General features: G+C 26.3%; 1 protein-coding gene across 1 annotated transcript in view; it reads left to right on the forward strand.

Annotated features, from left to right (window-relative positions):
- The window catches only part of LOC141524807 (extracellular serine/threonine protein CG31145), a 47,887-nt gene that overhangs the window by 12,875 nt on the left and 16,005 nt on the right, over positions 1-19,007 (forward strand). Inside the window, exon 2 of the mRNA XM_074238892.1 lies at positions 17,179-17,303. Coding sequence (XP_074094993.1) covers positions 17,179-17,303 — 125 coding nt within the window. The remainder of the gene's footprint in view (positions 1-17,178; positions 17,304-19,007) is intronic.

Raw genomic sequence — 19,007 nt, forward strand, 5'->3', positions numbered from 1 at the left:
GTTAAAATTTAGTGTATCATCACTCTTAAATTTAAAAATACAATCTTATTTTTTATACTATCTTATCATTAGTATTTTTTTTTATTATTAATAATCATTAGCTATTATTGATAAAATAATTAATGTTCTACGCAGAAAACTTCTTATAAAAAAATTATTTGTCATTTATAGATTTTTTCTTTGCTTTAATACCAGCTCTACATATCACTAAATTAAATTATCCAAAATTTTAAATAAATTAGAATAAAGTAGATATCACGAAAAAAAGGATTTCTACCTATATGAAAATAAATTTTTTCTTTTAAATCCAGATTAAAGCACTTTTTTCATCACACTCGCAAATTTTTTTTGTCATGCTTCAGCGTAAAAGCAAGTAAATTTATTACCAAGGCAACTAGAGCGAAAATAAAATACCGACAAAAAAATATCATGAGTATGATTTTTTTTTGTTTTTTAAGAGAGAAAGGGTATCGCTTATTAGTATTACATTTGAATGTATTTTATAAAAACTATCTTAAATAGATTTTTAATAATTAATTAAACAAATTATGTTTTTTTTATTATTAATTTACGAAATCAATATTTTTTAATTGAAAAAGCAATATCGGAAAATTTATTACAGTGAGACATTTAAATATGAACAATTCGATTATTTTTAAATCCTTTAAAAACGTGATGGGTCATTTTATGATAAATTTTAATTCAACTTTTAAAATTTAATTATTTATAAATTTTCCTTGGTTTCTATCTGAGAGCTGTGAATGAAATAACCGCTCATGAGAGAGACAGAGAAAAACATAAAATGAAAAAGTTATTTCGCGAATTTGTAAGGATAAAAGTTGGTTCGTTACTTCACAATATGCTCTTTCATATTTTATATGTTCACTATGAAGTATACAATACAGTACAAATAAAAAAAGATTAAAATACGAGAAAGGTACATAATCAGAGTAAATCCCTTTCTCATTTAGCGAGTTCTCGAGTTCCTACGTTTGCGTTAGTTGGCGTGTAATTTAAGGTTTAATCCAGTGCATCATCACTTATATATATGTATTAATACACATGACTATGACAAGGTAACTTGTCTAAACTCAAAACGTTTAGTTTGTACGATAAAACATGTAATTTAACTTAAATACATGACTTTTTCATATGTAATATGTGAGTTTAAATAGATTTCGACGATTCAGAAGTTAATTAACTTTTCAACATTGAATATATTTGTTCTTTGTGCTTCATTGTATCTTGTTATAAATTGGATATTATCAAGTTTTTTTTTTTTTTTTTAATTGAATAGATGACGTTTTAATAAAGTTGAAGACAGATACGTTCAACCACGTTCATCCAATTTTTTATTATAGTTTTTCTAACTGGGAAAATTCATTGAGAAAAAAATTTTTTTTTCTTAACAATTTTTCATCATTAATTTTTATTAATTTAAAAAAAATAGTCATAATTTTTTGACTCAATTTTAGATATTTTTTAAACATTAAAAATGAAAAAAATTACAATTTTTTGAACAATTTAAAAAAATATTTTATGACAATAAAAATAAAATTAATTTACCACTGATCGTTTATTACAAATAAAAAAAAATGTTAACTTAATATACAGAAAAAATAATTTCTTGCATCAAAAAAATTTTTTTAGACCTTAATATTTTCTGAAACCACGAAAATTTACTCTTGAGTCGAGAATTTCTTTTCTGTGTACTTGAAAAAGTATTTAATAGGATAATAAAGAAATTAAATGAAGTGAAAAGTAAACAATAAGATTTCTCCGTGCTAAAAGTTAAACTAAACGGAAAAATCTGTAGTTATATATAAACATTACAAAATAATAAAAAAATATAAGAACGTAATTAACCAAGCTGTTATAATGACAATAATCAAATCCAGTCTCTACGAATAATCGAGTAAAGGTAATTCATTTTGCTACAAACCCCTTCTATTCATGGTACGTCAATTTTCACGGGCTATTAAATTCGTTTGAAGAACATTAAAGAAGAAGGCCACAGTTACTATTGTACGGTTTGAATTTGTCCGTGAATGTGTAATGAATGTAAAAAATTACAACTATTTAATTTTATATAATCCATAAGTTTTTCCAAATGAACACTTAACGTATATAATACTTGATTATATTTTCTACATTATATTTTATACTTGAAATACTTTTAAGCGGACTAGAATTATCGGAGTAGAATTTTTTGTTGGAATCGCGTTAAAAAGGCAATAGTGATCATTACGCTGGATAAAAGACGGTTCATATACTTATGGATAGAAGTAAACGTTAAACTAATTGTAAGTGCTTACTACTGAACTCGGCTAGTTTTAAATGGGAACGCTATTATACTTTATTCTTACAAGTCCTGCGATATTACGTAATTTACTATACTTTTTTTTAAGCTATTAAAATTTAATAGATACGAATATAAATGAGGAAAAATATGTCATATTAATAGCTTTAGTTATATTTTTAAATTTTTATTAAATCGGATTCCTTATTGGAAGTTCAATCATCAAAAATTAGCAACCAATTTAAAGTATTTAAATAAAATCACGGAATTATAAAATTATCCGACATAAGTATTATTAAATTAGTACCCAAGATTTTCAGACATGACACTAATTGATGTGAATAAATTATCCGCTTATATGTGTCGATTAATTATTCATACATCTCTCATGAAAATACATTTTGTGACAAATATTTATAACTATACTAAATATGGATAATAGGGTGGGTCAAAAAAATCGAATAATTTATTTTTGATTTTATACTCTGAAAAATAGGTTCGTAGACACCTAAAAAGAATTCTCTCCAAGTATAAGCTCTTAATTATAACGGGAAGGTCCTCCGCTTTGCGGGTTTCTATTTTTTTCGAATAATCAGATAAAAAAATTTATATCTCGCTTCCAACTGCTTGGAAAAATATTCCGTGGCATAGATTTTGTGAGAAATTGAATGCTTTACAAAAAGGTCTCTTATGACTTTTTCAAAAGCTCAACCGATTAAAAGATATTCATAGTTGAAGTTTGGCTATTTTAAGGAAAATATTCGTTTTTATTATGAATTTTATAAGTCGATGAAAAAAATTATTTCGGATTGCGGAACTCATGATTTTGTAGGAAATTTACTGCTCTACAAAAATGGTCTCTTATGATTTTTTGATTAAGTGAAGCCGTTACGAGATATTCATCGTCAAACATTAACGAATATCAATATTTCCAGTTTTTGATCAATAATTCGATAAATTTTAATTTAAACTATGAGTTTCAGGAAAATTTACATAAATTTGAGTTTCGATCGATAAAGAAATGTTATAATAAGTTAGATAAAGAATTATTGGAATTATCATTGATTTTCCTTGGAGAAATGCCTCAAGAAAAGATTTCTTTCAAACGTCCTGGTGCTGTTCATCATGCTAGATGGATGGCTAAGGCCATTTATAGTTTGAAAATGTATCTATTCAGAGATGAATTCAAACTCTCTCAGAAAGAATTGCATGGTCTTCGTCATTTCTGTATTTTTATAGTCACATTGTATTTAAAAGCTTGGTTTTCATCAACTTCTGCAACAACTGCTGCTTATCATGACTTGCAGTTTATGAAAATTTATTGGAGTACAAACATATCAATCCTTTGATTTCTTCAGCTACGTGTGAAAAAATGATTTCGCACTTATGGTATTTGAGCGATGAACTTGCCATTTTATCACTGTTTGACGATGGCGTTCCATTAGAAGTAAAAAAAGTATTGTTGAAGCTGTTAATACTCGTGAAGGTACAGATTCTAAAGCTAAAAGATTTGTAATTGCTAAAAAGATTTGAATTCATTGGCGCAGAGAACTCTGAGTGACTTTGTGTCTAAAAAGTCATTAAATCTTTTCAAAATCTTCGATCTACCGTATGACTTTCTTGATGTCGATGTTGAATTATGGCCTACTAATGAGAGTTATCTCGAAAATAAAGAATACTTTCAACAACTAAAAGTTGTCAATGATTCAGCAGAGCGAGCTGTTGCATTAGTCAGTGAATATAATCAATGCTTGACAAAAATGAAGAACAATTCCAGTACTTATTGCAAGTTGTCAAAGAACATCAAAAAACATTCCCAAATTGTAATAAAAGAAATTATTTATAGTAATAGCGTACTGTTATGTTAAAAATATAGACAATTATATTGCAATTGATAATTCAATAAAAATTTATCTATAAAAAAGTTAAATACTGGTTGTTTCTTACTTGATTCAATACTTTTCATATTAAATTTGACAAAGAAATATGTCATTCACTTCAAATTAAACTAATCATTGGCTATATGTCGAAAAAAATGCTCTAATTTCTTGTTTTAATGCAATCAAACAAGCTCAAGACTGAAAACAATATTAAAAAAATTATTTATAACATTTCTTTATCGATCGAAACTCAAATTTATGTAAATTTTCCTGAAACTCATAGTTTAAATTAAAATTTATCGAATTATTGATCAAAAACTGGAAATATTGATATTCGTTAATGTTTGACGATGAATATCTCGTAACGGCTTCACTTAATCAAAAAATCATAAGAGACCATTTTTGTAGAGCAGTAAATTTCCTACAAAATCATAAGTTCCGCAATCCGAAATAATTTTTTTCATCGACTTATAAAATTCATAATAAAAACGAATATTTTCCTTAAAATAGCCAAACTTCAACTATGAATATCTTTTAATCGGTTGAGTTTTTGAAAAGTCATAAGAGACCTTTTTGTAAAGCATTCAATTTTTCACAAAATCTATGCCACGGAATATTTTTCCAAGCAGTTGGAAGCGAGATATAAATTTTTTTATCTGATTATTCGAAAAAAATAGAAACCCGCAAAGCGGAGGACCTTCCCGTTATAATTAAGAGCTTATACTTGGAGAGAATTCTTTTTAGGTGTCTACGAACCTATTTTTCAGAGTATAAAGTCAAAAATAAATTATTCGATTTTTTTGACCCACCCTAATGGATAAGCAATATATTTAAATACTAATAAAGACCATCATTGTAAAAATATTATACAGCTTAAAAAAAAAATTTATACATTTTTTTTTAATGGATTTTATTTCTATAGTCAAAAGTTTTATAAAATATGCATAAATTGATCAAAAGTTAATTTTTATATATTTATTTTTAATACTCCAACATATATTTTTAAATAATTTTTTTTATTCAACATTGATTTTTCTCTATCTTAAAATTTTTCCTGATAAATTTAAAGTTAAAATCAATTATACACTTGATGAAATTTTATGCCATATATTATGGACAAAACTTCGTGAATTTTTAATTACAAAATCTAAAATTATTTTTCGAAATTGTCTGAGTCTTAAATCAATTACTGATCGCCAATTGACTCCATAATATTGAATATCGAATTTCTTTGAGATTTGACCAATATTTGCTGTCAAAATTAATTTCAGCAATTTTTTTTCACATCCATAAAAATATTCGTACTAATTGATAGATATGAAAAAACAGATCTTATAATAATAAAATATGTCAACTAGTGATGTGATGGGTATCGGACATATTATGAACGAAAAAAAAGGAAAAAATGATTGGCATATTATCGTCGTTCTGTCATCCTCAGTCGTTGTATTCGACGATCCACTCTTCCGGCTTGTATATGTCAACGAAATATAATTAATCGACGTTGACTCGGCATCCAGTGTCTCTCATCATACGGAAATTGACGAGCATCGTGCAATCAAAATATCTCAAGTACATGCTTTAGAGATGACATTTATTTTGCATATTATAAATATTAAAGCTATTTATTGAGAAGAAGGATTTACAATTTTTTCTCTCTCGTCCTCTATTGGATAAGCCGAAGTATCTCTGTTGCACTTGTACGACAAATGGAATCTTAGAACGCATTTTATGCATAAATATTATTTGTCGTTCTAAAAAATTTTATTTTCAATATTTATACTCCTAATATTTCGTGAAAATTAATAACCGTATAAATTAATTGGTAATCCAGCTTCAGTTAAATGTCAGATCAAATCAGAATACTTTATTCCAGATAGGCTAAATGTGATTTCATTAAAATTTAAGGTACATATTTCTCAAAATTTAACCGAACCGTCTTAAAATTAACCTCTTGTGTCGTCTTGATAATGACCTTTTTCTCCTCACGGTAACTCAATTTTTCAAAACACTACTCTTGTTCTATTTTTCTATTTTTTACCGGCGGGCGCCAGCATGTCGCGTGCATGCATAATGCACAATCCACACTTTGTTACGCGAACTGGATTTCTGAGTAGATTTTTGTCAATCTTGAATATCAATATCGTTATTAATAGTTTTTATTGCTAAAGATTTTTTTTATTTATCCGACAAGTAATCTTTGTTCTAAACGAAAAAATTTTTTTTATGAAAACAATATTAAAAAACAGATCTCTATAAATGATTTTTGACGTTAATATTGGACAGGAATTTTCTACTAGGCTTGATATTTAATATGATTATATCAAATGTGAAATATTGTTGTGTAAATTAAATACAGGCATATAGTCTACGGATGATTAGTTACATTAATTACACTAATTAGTTTTAATTCGGGTAATTTTCTGTGCAATATAATTTTAAATGTCAGTTTTTGATACATTTGTATGCTCATAATTGCAAACCGCTAATTTTGATAGGCATAAATAATTGAATTAATGATGTAGAATTATTTTATAAATTTTCTATTGATAAATTTTATTTGAAATAATTTTAATCAATGTTAGTAATTTTTTTAATCTTATTGTTTGACAAAAAAATAGTTATTTTATCTATTTAACGAAATTAAAAAAATATAATTATAAACTTCCAAACCATCAACGTTGAAACAAAGGCAACATATTTATTGTCTTGTGAATTATTATTTTTAATTAAACAAAATTTAGATTTTGTGATAAACAAGTTGTTAAGCCAGTTTATTATCGCTGTATTATAAACATGACATGTGTGATGATGATGATGATGATGATGATGATGATGATGATGATGAAAACCAAGCTTAGGTAAATGAGTATGTCAATATTAATCGGTTATTTATGAAAATAACGACAATAAAAAAATTTTAATTAATTTTTTAGAAGTAGTCATTAGTCATCAGAATAATATTTCAAAAGCTAAAAAATAATGAAAACTTTCCATCACATAGAAAGTATATTTGCATTACTCAACTCATGTTTCCACAAATTAATATAGTTGTATGATATGTTATCGGTCTCTTGTTTGTAAAATAAATGATAACGTGTCGTAAAAATAATAAAATAAACAGAATGAAATTTTTTTATATTCTTACACACTTTATCATTTTTAGTAATGTTGTTGTATATGGACTTAGAAAAAAAATTCTAAAAAATTTTTTTGTATTCTGGATCCATTCGAATACAAAAATCAAAAATTGATCAAAAAAAAATTTTTGGACTTTTCTCCAATAGGAATTTATTTTTATTTATTTATTTATTTATTTGGAAGGTGTATACAAAAATGTTTTATAGAACATAGTATCACGTAAGAAATACAAAATTTTAGCGAGCAATAAATTATATACATAATTAAAGATTTAATAAATATTTTAAATTATAAAAGACCAATTTGATATATTTGAATTTAATTTGTTTTAGCCAGGACAGTTTGAAAGAAATTTTTAAAAGATAATGAGAGTTTAATGATATTAAATATAATCATTAATTAAAAAAAAAATACTGCGATTTAAATTTATTCGACATCAGTTTTAATCCGGTATGAATTTTAAAAATGTAATTCAAGAGTATTGTCAAAGTGGATGATGACAGTCAGTAAAAAAGAAATGGTTCTTTTAATATTTATTTATTTGTAAAACTAATTGGCAAACAAGCGTAATAGGAGTAAAAACGAGTTGAGTTAAAATAAAAGAGCAAACAATAAATATAAATTGTTTGTCGTTGCAGAGCTTTGCTACACTAGTTATAGCATTATAGGTACATACATGTTATGTATCACACAGACATTTTAGAGCGAAGGGATTTAGGAATAGAATGCCAATAGTTGATGCCTGTAAACAACTAAGTGGCGAATGCCAAACCAGTAAACATTTTGAATTTTGATGTACAGTGGTAGCTTGCTTCTCTTCTGTCTGTCTGGAATATGGTACAGTACATTGCGTGGTGTAGTAGGGGTTGAAGTATGGGGTATCTACTTGAACTAAACTGTAGAGTATGTAATGTCAGTTGCCGTACCCACGTGCAAATCTATTGTATGGTGGTAGCTTTAACTCTACTACTGTATGGCTGAGATGTACTTTGCAGTTAGCATTTCCATAGCTTAGATATATGTATATATACCGAGATAGGAAATGGTACTAATATTTACCTAGTACGAATCTCTGGTATTCACACATCCACGTGTAATGCTTACTTGCACACACGTACAACATGAATAGAAGATGATGAGTGAAACGGTTAACGGTGCTTGACGTTAACGTATATACATATGTGTATTTACCGTGGTAGTCGCACAACTATGGTTTTGTAAACAGAAATTGCAATTATACACTCTTACACTGCATCGGACATTTGCTTACGTGGAAATCCGTTAATTAATTGTTTTTTTTTTTTTTTTTTATTTTTTATTAATGTAATTGTAAGTGTGAAATTTTTAATAATAGTAATAACAATAAATAGCAATATGCAAGCACAATCGATATAATAGATCTCCGACCGTAACTAAATTTATTGAACATTAATTTTAGATTGAATTTTCTATCGGGTGAGAGGAAATATTTTATTACTCTTTTGAGCACTTAATATTTTAATTTTGATTATTTATTTATATTTCGGGAGTTTTATGTCGGTGTTCAGTTTATTTTATTTATAATGTATTAAAGTTATTGCATATACAGCTTAAATCCGGTTTTTAAAAGATTTGAGTAATCTGAGCTTTTGAAAATTATATAAGCGTATATAGAAAAGAAATTTCGAAATTTTGAGTACATAAATTTTTAGTTTTATTGGCTGTTATTTTTTTTTAAGGGAAAATAATTTTGGATTATTGATATTTGAAATTTTGTTCAATAATGCCGTAACGTTCCTAAAATTATCACAAAAAAAAATATTTTATAATTTAAATTTAAATTTAAAGTTAAATTCAATTTTACTAATTTTTAAGAAAAAAAAAAAAATTTAGAAAATTTGATGTTTGATAAAAAATTAGGATTTTGGTTATCATAAGCCGTGACATATTCGCATAATTTTCAAATTCTCACGAAAAACAAAATTTTGTAATTTCTATCAAATAATTTATAACATAAAAAAAAAAATTTCAATTGGATCGCTAATTCAATTATTACTCTAATGCATTGTTTGCAACTCTGACCCAAAGGGGTTAAAACAGTAAAGTTTTAACTCGATACTCGAAGATGTGACACCCGAGATTGCAACAGAAATTGAGAAGACCAAAATGACGGAAAGAATACGATGGATGTATAGAGATATAAAAAAAATATATATATAAAACTGTAGATAGGAAATAGACAAAGAAAAAATAAGAAAAACGAAGAGAAAAGAATCTAAGTGAGAAGGTGTAGAGTTTCATGCGGGATGTGGGATGTGGGATGTGGGGACAGCGAATAAAGGTATATAGCAACGGATAGGAGTAGAATAGAAAAAGGTTGCCAGTACGGATGGTATGGGAGCGACAAGATTAGTTCAAGTCGCGCGAATGCGCGCGTGTGTTCGCGAACTCAATCTACACCAGAAGATTCGGTTTGTAGCTAGTACGTCTCGCAAGCGATGCTGAGGAATGAGTTGAAGCGAGCGGGAGGGAATTGGAGACAGTATGAGATTTGCAACGTGCAGACTAGACTCCAGTTCTCCAAAGTGAATGAACTTAAATTTCTACGATATTCAAATGAGAGTCTGTAAAATAGAGTAATCAAATACTCTCCTGATTGTGATCTGAATGATTTATTGGCATAGCTATAATAATAATTAATCAAGATCTTCAGTATTATCTTACAAGCATCCGCAATAAATATTTTAACATTTTTCACTTTTTGCTTTTACGTTTATTTTATAAATCGATGTACTACAAATTCGTTATTCTTCTCTTGTAAATTTTTTTTTTATGGCAACTGTTTCCGTTTTAATATTTTACTAATTAAATGTAAAAATTGAGAATAATTTAATTTTTAATGCTCGCTATTTTTACTTGACATTTAAATGCTTCAATATGAAAAGTAAATTAAATTTATTAAAGTAGTATTTAGGTCGCTCCAAATATCTTTCAAAATAAAATAAGCTTTCAAGATTTTATTATTTCGATAAATTTAATCAAGCTCTGTACGGATGCTTGCAAGACGTTAAGATGAGTTATAGAAAAAACATTTATTTACAAGAAAATTCGATAATCTGCTATAAATGAATTTCAAAGGAGTTCAATATAAAAATATTCCATTTTTTATGGAAATATTTTTTAAGTAAAAAAAAGTTTGAAATCAAGCTTTTTACTTGAATTTTATTCATTATTTTGAATTATTAACATAAATTATTTTCGTTCCAGAAATTTTAAAAGGTCAATTAAATTAATAAATTAATAAATATAAACTTCCCAAGATATATTATGGTTATTAATGCAGAAGTAGTTGAGAGTAATTTAAGAGTACTTAATGTCGGAAATCGCATTACTTGGACTTTTGAATCACGTATCCTCAGTTCTGAATAGTTTTCGCTCGTTAGAAACCAGCTCTTCTTACAAATTATCTATGACATTGGATAACGATGTTAATTTAACGTCATTCAAAATAATTTAAAATATTTCTTTAAAGATTGTTGAAACAAAAAAAAAATGACCCAATTTGGTTTTACCACTTTGCATTGAAAACAATGATTTCTTCATTAAAAAATTTTTCCAAGCGAAAAATAAAAAATTGAATATATTGAAGCTAATTTATAATCTAATAAATTTTTTTTTTAAATTTGATTTATTTTTTCAAGTGTCTCCAAAATAAATTGCCGTAAGGAAACAATTTAGTGTAAGTTTATAATGTAAGCCCATGAGTGATTTTGTTTGTGAAGATATATAGTTTAGTAAGGAGGAAATTGCCTCTCGAAGATCAGTCAACCTACGACACAGTGTTTTATCAAAGCTTATGACACTATCATGTTCTCTCGGTGCTTTAAAGTATTTTATATATCTATATATATCTACCTATCCATCTATGCACGTATATTATTTATGCATACGAGATTTGACAAGGCGGAAATGCGTGATGAATAAATTTTACACAATAACAACAATAATAGACCTGTACTTTCGACTAAAGTTAAAATTATTATTATTGTTATTACTAGCAATCTTCAGTCACTATACGACTGCTGAGAGTTACAAATATTATGAATCATGATATAAATAGTTTGGATAATTTTTAAATAAATTTTATAAATAAGGTACCGGTCTAGCTAAAGGAAATTTTGAAAAAAATTGAAAATATTTCATTTAATTATTGAAATGCATCATTAATCTTTATTTTGACAGCTGGCCTCTACGATTGCAGCTTTATATTTATCTCCTAAACAAAAAAAAAATTTTTAAAAAAACGTTCTGCTACGCAATAGATTTTTTTTACTAATTTACTGTAATATTTCGAAATTCTCATTTGTTTAAAAGAAAAAAATAAAACTGGATAGCTTTACAATTATTAGCCATAAAATATAGCGAGGTAATGTAATTTTTACTATAAAAAAATTAATAGAACCATCAAACTATTCAAAACTCATTCTAAAAAACTGACCTTCACAAATCGTAAAAGTGCATGAATTTATCTCGATAAATAAATTAATAATCTTTAAAAATCATTTATTTAGTTTAAGACATTTTCAATTATTATGAATTTAACTTAAAAAATTAATATTATATAATTACACCGGTGACAAAATTTTTTTTTTAGTTACATAGATTATTATCATACATGTCTCATAAATCTAGTATTCAGGTGAACTCAAATTGTGTAAAAATTACAATACAATTTTTATCATGGTTTTATATGGTTCAGTTTGTTAAATATTAAAAAGATACAGAGTATGGTAATTGATAATAAATTTATTCCCAAGGTTGTAAAGAAATAATATTAATAAATTAATTTATTATGCAAGATAATTAATATTTAAGTAGATCAAATTAATAACTACCACACAGGTTAATTAAATATTACATGAATTTTTAAACGGAAAAACTTTATAATTTATTCGTTTTAACAGTCGAAAAGTTAAGTCACCCCGACCTAGTTTGAATTTTCATTGCAAGTTTCAAAATTGTAAAAATATATCAGTTTAAATAATTTTGACTGTTGAAAAGGAGTTCACATGATTTTCATAGGGTGTCGAGTTCAAAAGTCCGTATAAAATCAGCTAGTACTATATATAATTCGAGATTATAGAATGAATTTACCGAACAAGCAATTATATTGAGGATTATACAAGATTTATTAATTTTGGAAGAACTATAAATATAATTTTAAAATTGAATTAATTTTGTGAAAAGTTCAAAAGTTGTTAATTCTGTTTAATTTAATCAAATAATTTTATTCATAAATAGATTTATTGAATGATTTATTCTAGTCAATAAAAATTGTTTTATTTTATTTAATAATAAAATTAAATAATTTTTATTGAGAATATCCAATCACTAAAAAGCCGACAATAGTTAAAGTCGAAAAAAATTTAATTTCTGCTTTATTTTTTAAGATTCAATAAGTAAATAAATTTATTTATTTTTATAATTATTATTATAGTCCTTCTATTTAGTGTTTCATTAATTATTATTATGTATATATATTTATAGTAAGGCATAGAGAGAGAAAATATCATAAACTTGGATCTATCTAGTCAAAAATGTAGTTCAAAATGAATATCAACAGAATGCGACGAATTTTTAATAGACAGAGTTTTCAATGTTGAATAAGCTATTGCAGTTTGAATTCCACCGTCACTCTGTCAATCTTATCTTCTCTACCTGGTGAATTCGCTCGGTTGTACTATGGAATAATTCATCATGAAACTCGGGGGTTTCATATTCGTGATCACGTTCAATTTCCATGCATCACGAATAAAATATGATCGTCTGTAAAAGCTAAATATACAACACACCAACCTAATTATGTTACTTCTTTATAACTTATATTTATATCATTTTCGTGCTAGTCGAAATAACTTCATGTACAACTGCACTTATACTTTAAAGCTTAAAAATTGTTCTTATACAATTTTTAAATTTCAATCATATAAAATAACATTTAATTTGTGCATTGAAATATTTTCAAACTTATACGCAAATTTTTTTTTATATAATTTTGCGTCGAATTAAAAAAAAAAAAATTTATTAACTGCACTGGCTTGGAAGATATTGAGTTTCAAAGTTTTTAATTTTGAGGCTTTTTTTACACAAAAAAAAAATTAATTTCTATTAATTATAAGTAATTATAAAAATTCCTTCTTAAGATTTTCGCAAAAAATCAAATTATCATTGAATAAAAATTAATAGATTAAAAAAAAATTTGTATAAAGAAAACAACTTTTAATCGAGAATTCATTCGAAAATATTATCAATAATTATAATCAACAATCTTTCAATACACGTTATCAGGCATTAATTCAAATTAAAAAGCAACTCCACAGAAAGTAGATGTTTATTCACAAAATGTCAAGTTAGTCTAGATTAGTGATAGGTTTTTTCGAGTTAACTCAAGCCACCATCGAATAATTCCTCGAGATTTACTAGCGTTCCGTGAAGTGGTTAGTATGCATCCCATACGAGCAAAGGGGGTTGAAGAAGGCGTATCAACCGTTTTCGTCTTACACTACTAACTCTATGCTATACAGTAACTCTAAAGAGTTACTACCTTTCCTATACACTTTGGTAATACATACACACATACACACACATCCGTATATAGGTACATATATAAATATATATGTATATATATATATAATATAACTAAACCGCTAACTAGAGAATGGAGCCCTGATTTCCTCAGCAGGGTGTCTTTGGCTTCCTCTTCTTGTACTACGTACCTGTTCGTCATTATTCAATTATATTAGTCAATTATATAAACAACCTGAAACAAGGTACAATTAAATATTTAATTTATTTTTATTTATATTATTATTATTAATATAATAATAAAATGATACTCAGATATATTTTATTTAGAATCCGTAAAAGTAATATCAAAAATTCTCTTTAGAATTTAGCCGTCTTTTCATCGCCTTTTCTATTTCTCATCCTCTTTCCCATCCCTTATATTTTAGATACATGTATATATATATATATATATATCTAGACAACAAGAAAGGGCAGCATCCGGTGCAGCTCACCCACGGGACATTGGAGATGACGAAAAAGAAAAAACCTCAGTAAAGTACGATTCCATACCTCTTCAGCTTTCTCACTACCTTGGGAAAACCTCACGTTTTCCGTCGTCTTTTTACTTTCTTTATTTTTATTTTTTAATTTTTTTTTTCTTTATTTCTTCCGTACGTTTCTCTTGCTTATTGAGAGGAGCACCCTATCAGACCGCCTACTTCAACTGCAACCGCTCAAAGGGGCCGTGAAATAGAACTAACAACTAAATGTAAGAAAGAGCTAACCGAGCAGTATTCTATGCATTTTAAAAAGTCGTCATAGTTGACTAAAATTATTGTTGTCACATCAAATACCTCTGAAGTTCACTTGACTTTTGTAAAAAGTTATTAGATTTTATTATTTGTGGTACAAAATTAATTTTTTTCGTTAAACCGAAAATTTGATAATGATTCATTAATATTTTTTTATTATTGAAAAAAAAAAAAAAAAAGTAATTGAAAATTTTCTTATAGAATTGAAGTAAAAATTTTTCATATTATTTTCACTACGAAAATTTCTTTCCTATCAATATGTTCTTATTTTGCACTTGCTAAATTTTTTTTTTCATTTATTTTTCTTTCCATCTGGATTTTCAACAATATTACATGTCACAGCTAAAATCCATACTGTCTTTGGGAAAAATAAAAATAAGGAAAATACGAAGCATAAAAACTGTTTCATCATTTGAAGAAAAAATGTCACTTTTGATAAAAAAAATTAATCGAATAGTGAAGAATAATTTATTTGTTCGGGTTTTCATCAGTTTTTATAAATTTTAAACTTTCTATTTATGTTCGACCTGAATTTTAAGAAATCTCAAGTAAACAAAGGTATATAAATAATAAACTGAACTGTCAAAAAAGGACAATTGTTTATCTCTACAGTGTAATCATTATTGAACTCGACTATCTAATTGATTTTATTCCGTCGCAATCTGATATTAATTGTCAATAATTAAAACCTATATTTAAATTAAAAAAAAAAAAAAAAAAAAACAAACCAAAAATATACTTTAGAAATCTCGAAATTCGTCTCTGATTTTATTTTATTTAATTTGAATTTGTACTGAGTTTTTTGGTAACAGCAAGTCGATGTAAATAATAAATAAAAGATCGGAATTTTTTTATAAAAATGAAGAAAGTGCTTCGTGAGATTATCATACCGAAGAATATCTAGAATGCGTAGTTTTGGAATTCTAGATCTGTAAACAGATTGAAAACTGTTCGCATTCAGAGCCAAATTGCTTGGGGATCATGTATGTGTTACAAAGTACACATATCCGTATCCATATCCATATCTGTATTCATATATACTTATATACATTCTCAGATCTGTATATTTATATATTTATATGTATATCATACTTTATGTATACATATAAAGAGGCATTTGCGAGAAATGCGTTGGGAATAACGTTATGTTCCTTGAAATAGAATAGGGAGAAGTGATTGCATTGAATGCAAAGCTATACCATTAGAATAATCCACATAAAATAAATATTATTATATAAAATACTTGTAATGTTTACTCGATACACTGATAGAAAAACAATCTTGATTCAAGAAACTTTTTTTCTTCAAAATTTGAACTCTTGAAACTAGATATAGATATATTTCTTTCAAGAATTTTTGTCTCTTGGTTCAAGATAGGCGATAACATTGATTCAAGATGTTACCGACTTGTGTTAAGAATGGCTTTTTTTTTGAGTCATTAATTTACTTATTTCCAAGAAATAATTTTTTTTCGGTACAACAATTAAAGACTATTTAGTTTTTGAAATCTACTTTGATGAATTATTTTAAGTTTTTTAAACGATAATGTTATTTTGGTTGAAAAACTAAATGTATCGATTGAAGATAATATAGCTCTTAAGCCAAGAAAATCTAAATCAAGACAAGAAATTCTTAAAGCAAAATAATCATTTGTCTTCCAAAATAAATTCTTAGATCAAGAAAATATCTCTTGAGTCAACATAAATTTTCTATCAGTGTATGAATACATAATCATTTCATTCCATAATAATTATTCATTTTATTAGTATAAAGTAAGATAATACATTTGGGGTAAGAGTATTGAAGTAATTGACTGATCATGAATTACATCACTATATTAGACTAAAAAATTTTTAAAATTCACTAAAATAAAGCTTACTTTTTACATAAGAATCTGTGTGTAAAAATTTAAAAACGTCATTTTTCAAATTTTTTTTTAGAGAAACTCAAAAGTTGGGTCATTTTTACATTTTTAGAGTACATTAATAATGTATTATTACATTAAAATCTTTAATATTTAATGTTTATTAAATGTACAATTAATTTCAAAGCTTAAACCTGGAAAATTTATTTAACATAAGATTCACTCGAACCTTTTCAAATGCATAAATTTAAAATCATAGTGAAAATATTAATGTGTTATCCAAAATTTTTCATCGAATAATTCGAGTAATATAAAAGATAATGTTCCGAAGTGACTCATTCATGAGAATATCATACTTAATGACTGTAACTTTAATAATATATAAACTGCTCGGTTTTTGTGACTTTACGACTTAATTTAAGTACAGAGTAAAATTACTTATATTCAAAAAATGAAACTTGTCTTTGGTTAATATGCATTAGTTTTGATACTTTTTTTTTTATTTTGACTTAATTGAAACATTAAATCATATGTTTAAATTATTTTGATAACAGAGGAAATGCTTATTAAGATCATTAAAAATTTTGACATGAAAAATGACTGATTTAATAAATGTAATGGTAATTTTTGTTTCAGAAATAATATGACAACGTTACAAAAATTCCACCTACAAATATCAAGACTAGAACTGTACCCGAAAGACTCAGAAGTTGTTGATCAATTACTCCATGAAATGGCAACAAAACCAATAGTTCACGTTGGTAAGTTATATTAAAAATAAAAAAAGTATTTATAATTGTTAAAAACTCGGAAGTTGATAATTTATTTTATTAAATTTATCTGGGAGTGTGGGAGTTAACTAAGTGCTCTTAGTACATTTATCAAATGACAAATTGTCATATCAGATCTGTTGGATAACTCCCACTAAGAACATTAATCTCTATACTTACATTGCACGCATTACAATGTATGTACGCAGTCCACAGTGTATTATTATATCCAGTATACTAAACCATAGTATACTATACAATATACTACATGGTATACACTTAAGTAGTCGTGCATTAAATTTAATGTCAGTTATTATCTCTCACATCCTTCGGATTAAACTTTGCGACAATTGTAACTCGCGTAGGTAATTTCGATCAATAAATTCGTGATAAAATTATCCGTCGTAATGATCATGAGTGGTCTTATATTAGGTATCTGCAAGACAGAAATAAGTGACATCAGTAACTATCAACTTTCGGTATTTTAGGAAGTTATTAACTTATTAAGTTATTAAGTTATTAACTCACTGATAATTTAATTCTTTGTTTTTAGTAGAATAAATTTTTTATCACTTGTTAAAAGTAGTGACATTGTCATTTTCATAATTTACTTTTAAATTTAAAATAAGATACTCATAAATTCGCTCACTTAATTATTATTATTACTTTATATGATAAAATTGATTTTTTCAGTTGAAAAAGTTTTGATTTATTTATTTTGTTTTTTATATTTGAATGTGATTACATATCAAATATTAATCGATCTTGAAGAGAGTAAGAAAATTTTTGCGTCGGGTATATATTTTATAAAAAGGGATTCCATCGTAAAATTTGGTTTTTAATTTAACCCTTCAGTACAGCCCGGAAAAAAGAAAATTCGAAAAATTACAGTTTCAAATGTAATTATTACAGATTTAAAAAAAAAAAATTACATTGTAGAATTTTTTTCTAGTTTTAATTACGACGGGACCGATTTTATATTTTATCTTGTAATTTTTCGATTTTTCTTTTTTCCGTAAGATGATTTATAAAAATTGACAAAAGCTTCGATTATTTTAAACTCCTCCATTTCATTCACAAAATATCTTAATAATACACAGCTAGAAATATTTAACAGTAGTGATAATTTTAAATAATTTAGTACGTTAAAGCACCTGTCATAAAGTAATAATATCTACCCCATAATTGACGTGAATAAGCAATCATTTCCGGTGGTATTATTGAGTGAAGAAAAGTTCTAGTTACTAGGTCTGTATAATATTACGGTAAGGCTATTCGGACACTATCGTGACTACAGCGGTAATTTAGCGTGACTGGCACTTGAGATAAATTATCTGAAGAATTAGCGTTAGTATTAAATTATCTGAGCTTTTAGCGTGAACAGAAGCTTTTACATTATTTTAAACATAGAATATGTCTTTAACCATAGAGAAATATCAAACTTTTTAATTAAAAAAAGAAACAGTCAATTCATCCCAGGTTATGTTGATTGTTGTTGCATGACCTACATGACATTTATCCACCTATAGTGTGTTTAAATTTCAAATCACTTTTTCCCCCAGAATGTACCGTCATTTTTTTCATCCGGGAAAATTAAAATAGAAAGTTCATTTTAATAAATATTAGAATTCATATTAAGATGGGTCAAACATTAGAGCATAAATAAAATTGATTTGAAGGTAGTAACACAGCGGT

This window comes from Cotesia typhae, unplaced genomic scaffold, assembly GCF_013202065.1.
Source record: "Cotesia typhae breed Kobodo isofemale line unplaced genomic scaffold, CoteBio_Ctyphae contig_23, whole genome shotgun sequence".
Lineage (NCBI taxonomy): Eukaryota > Metazoa > Arthropoda > Insecta > Hymenoptera > Braconidae > Cotesia > Cotesia typhae.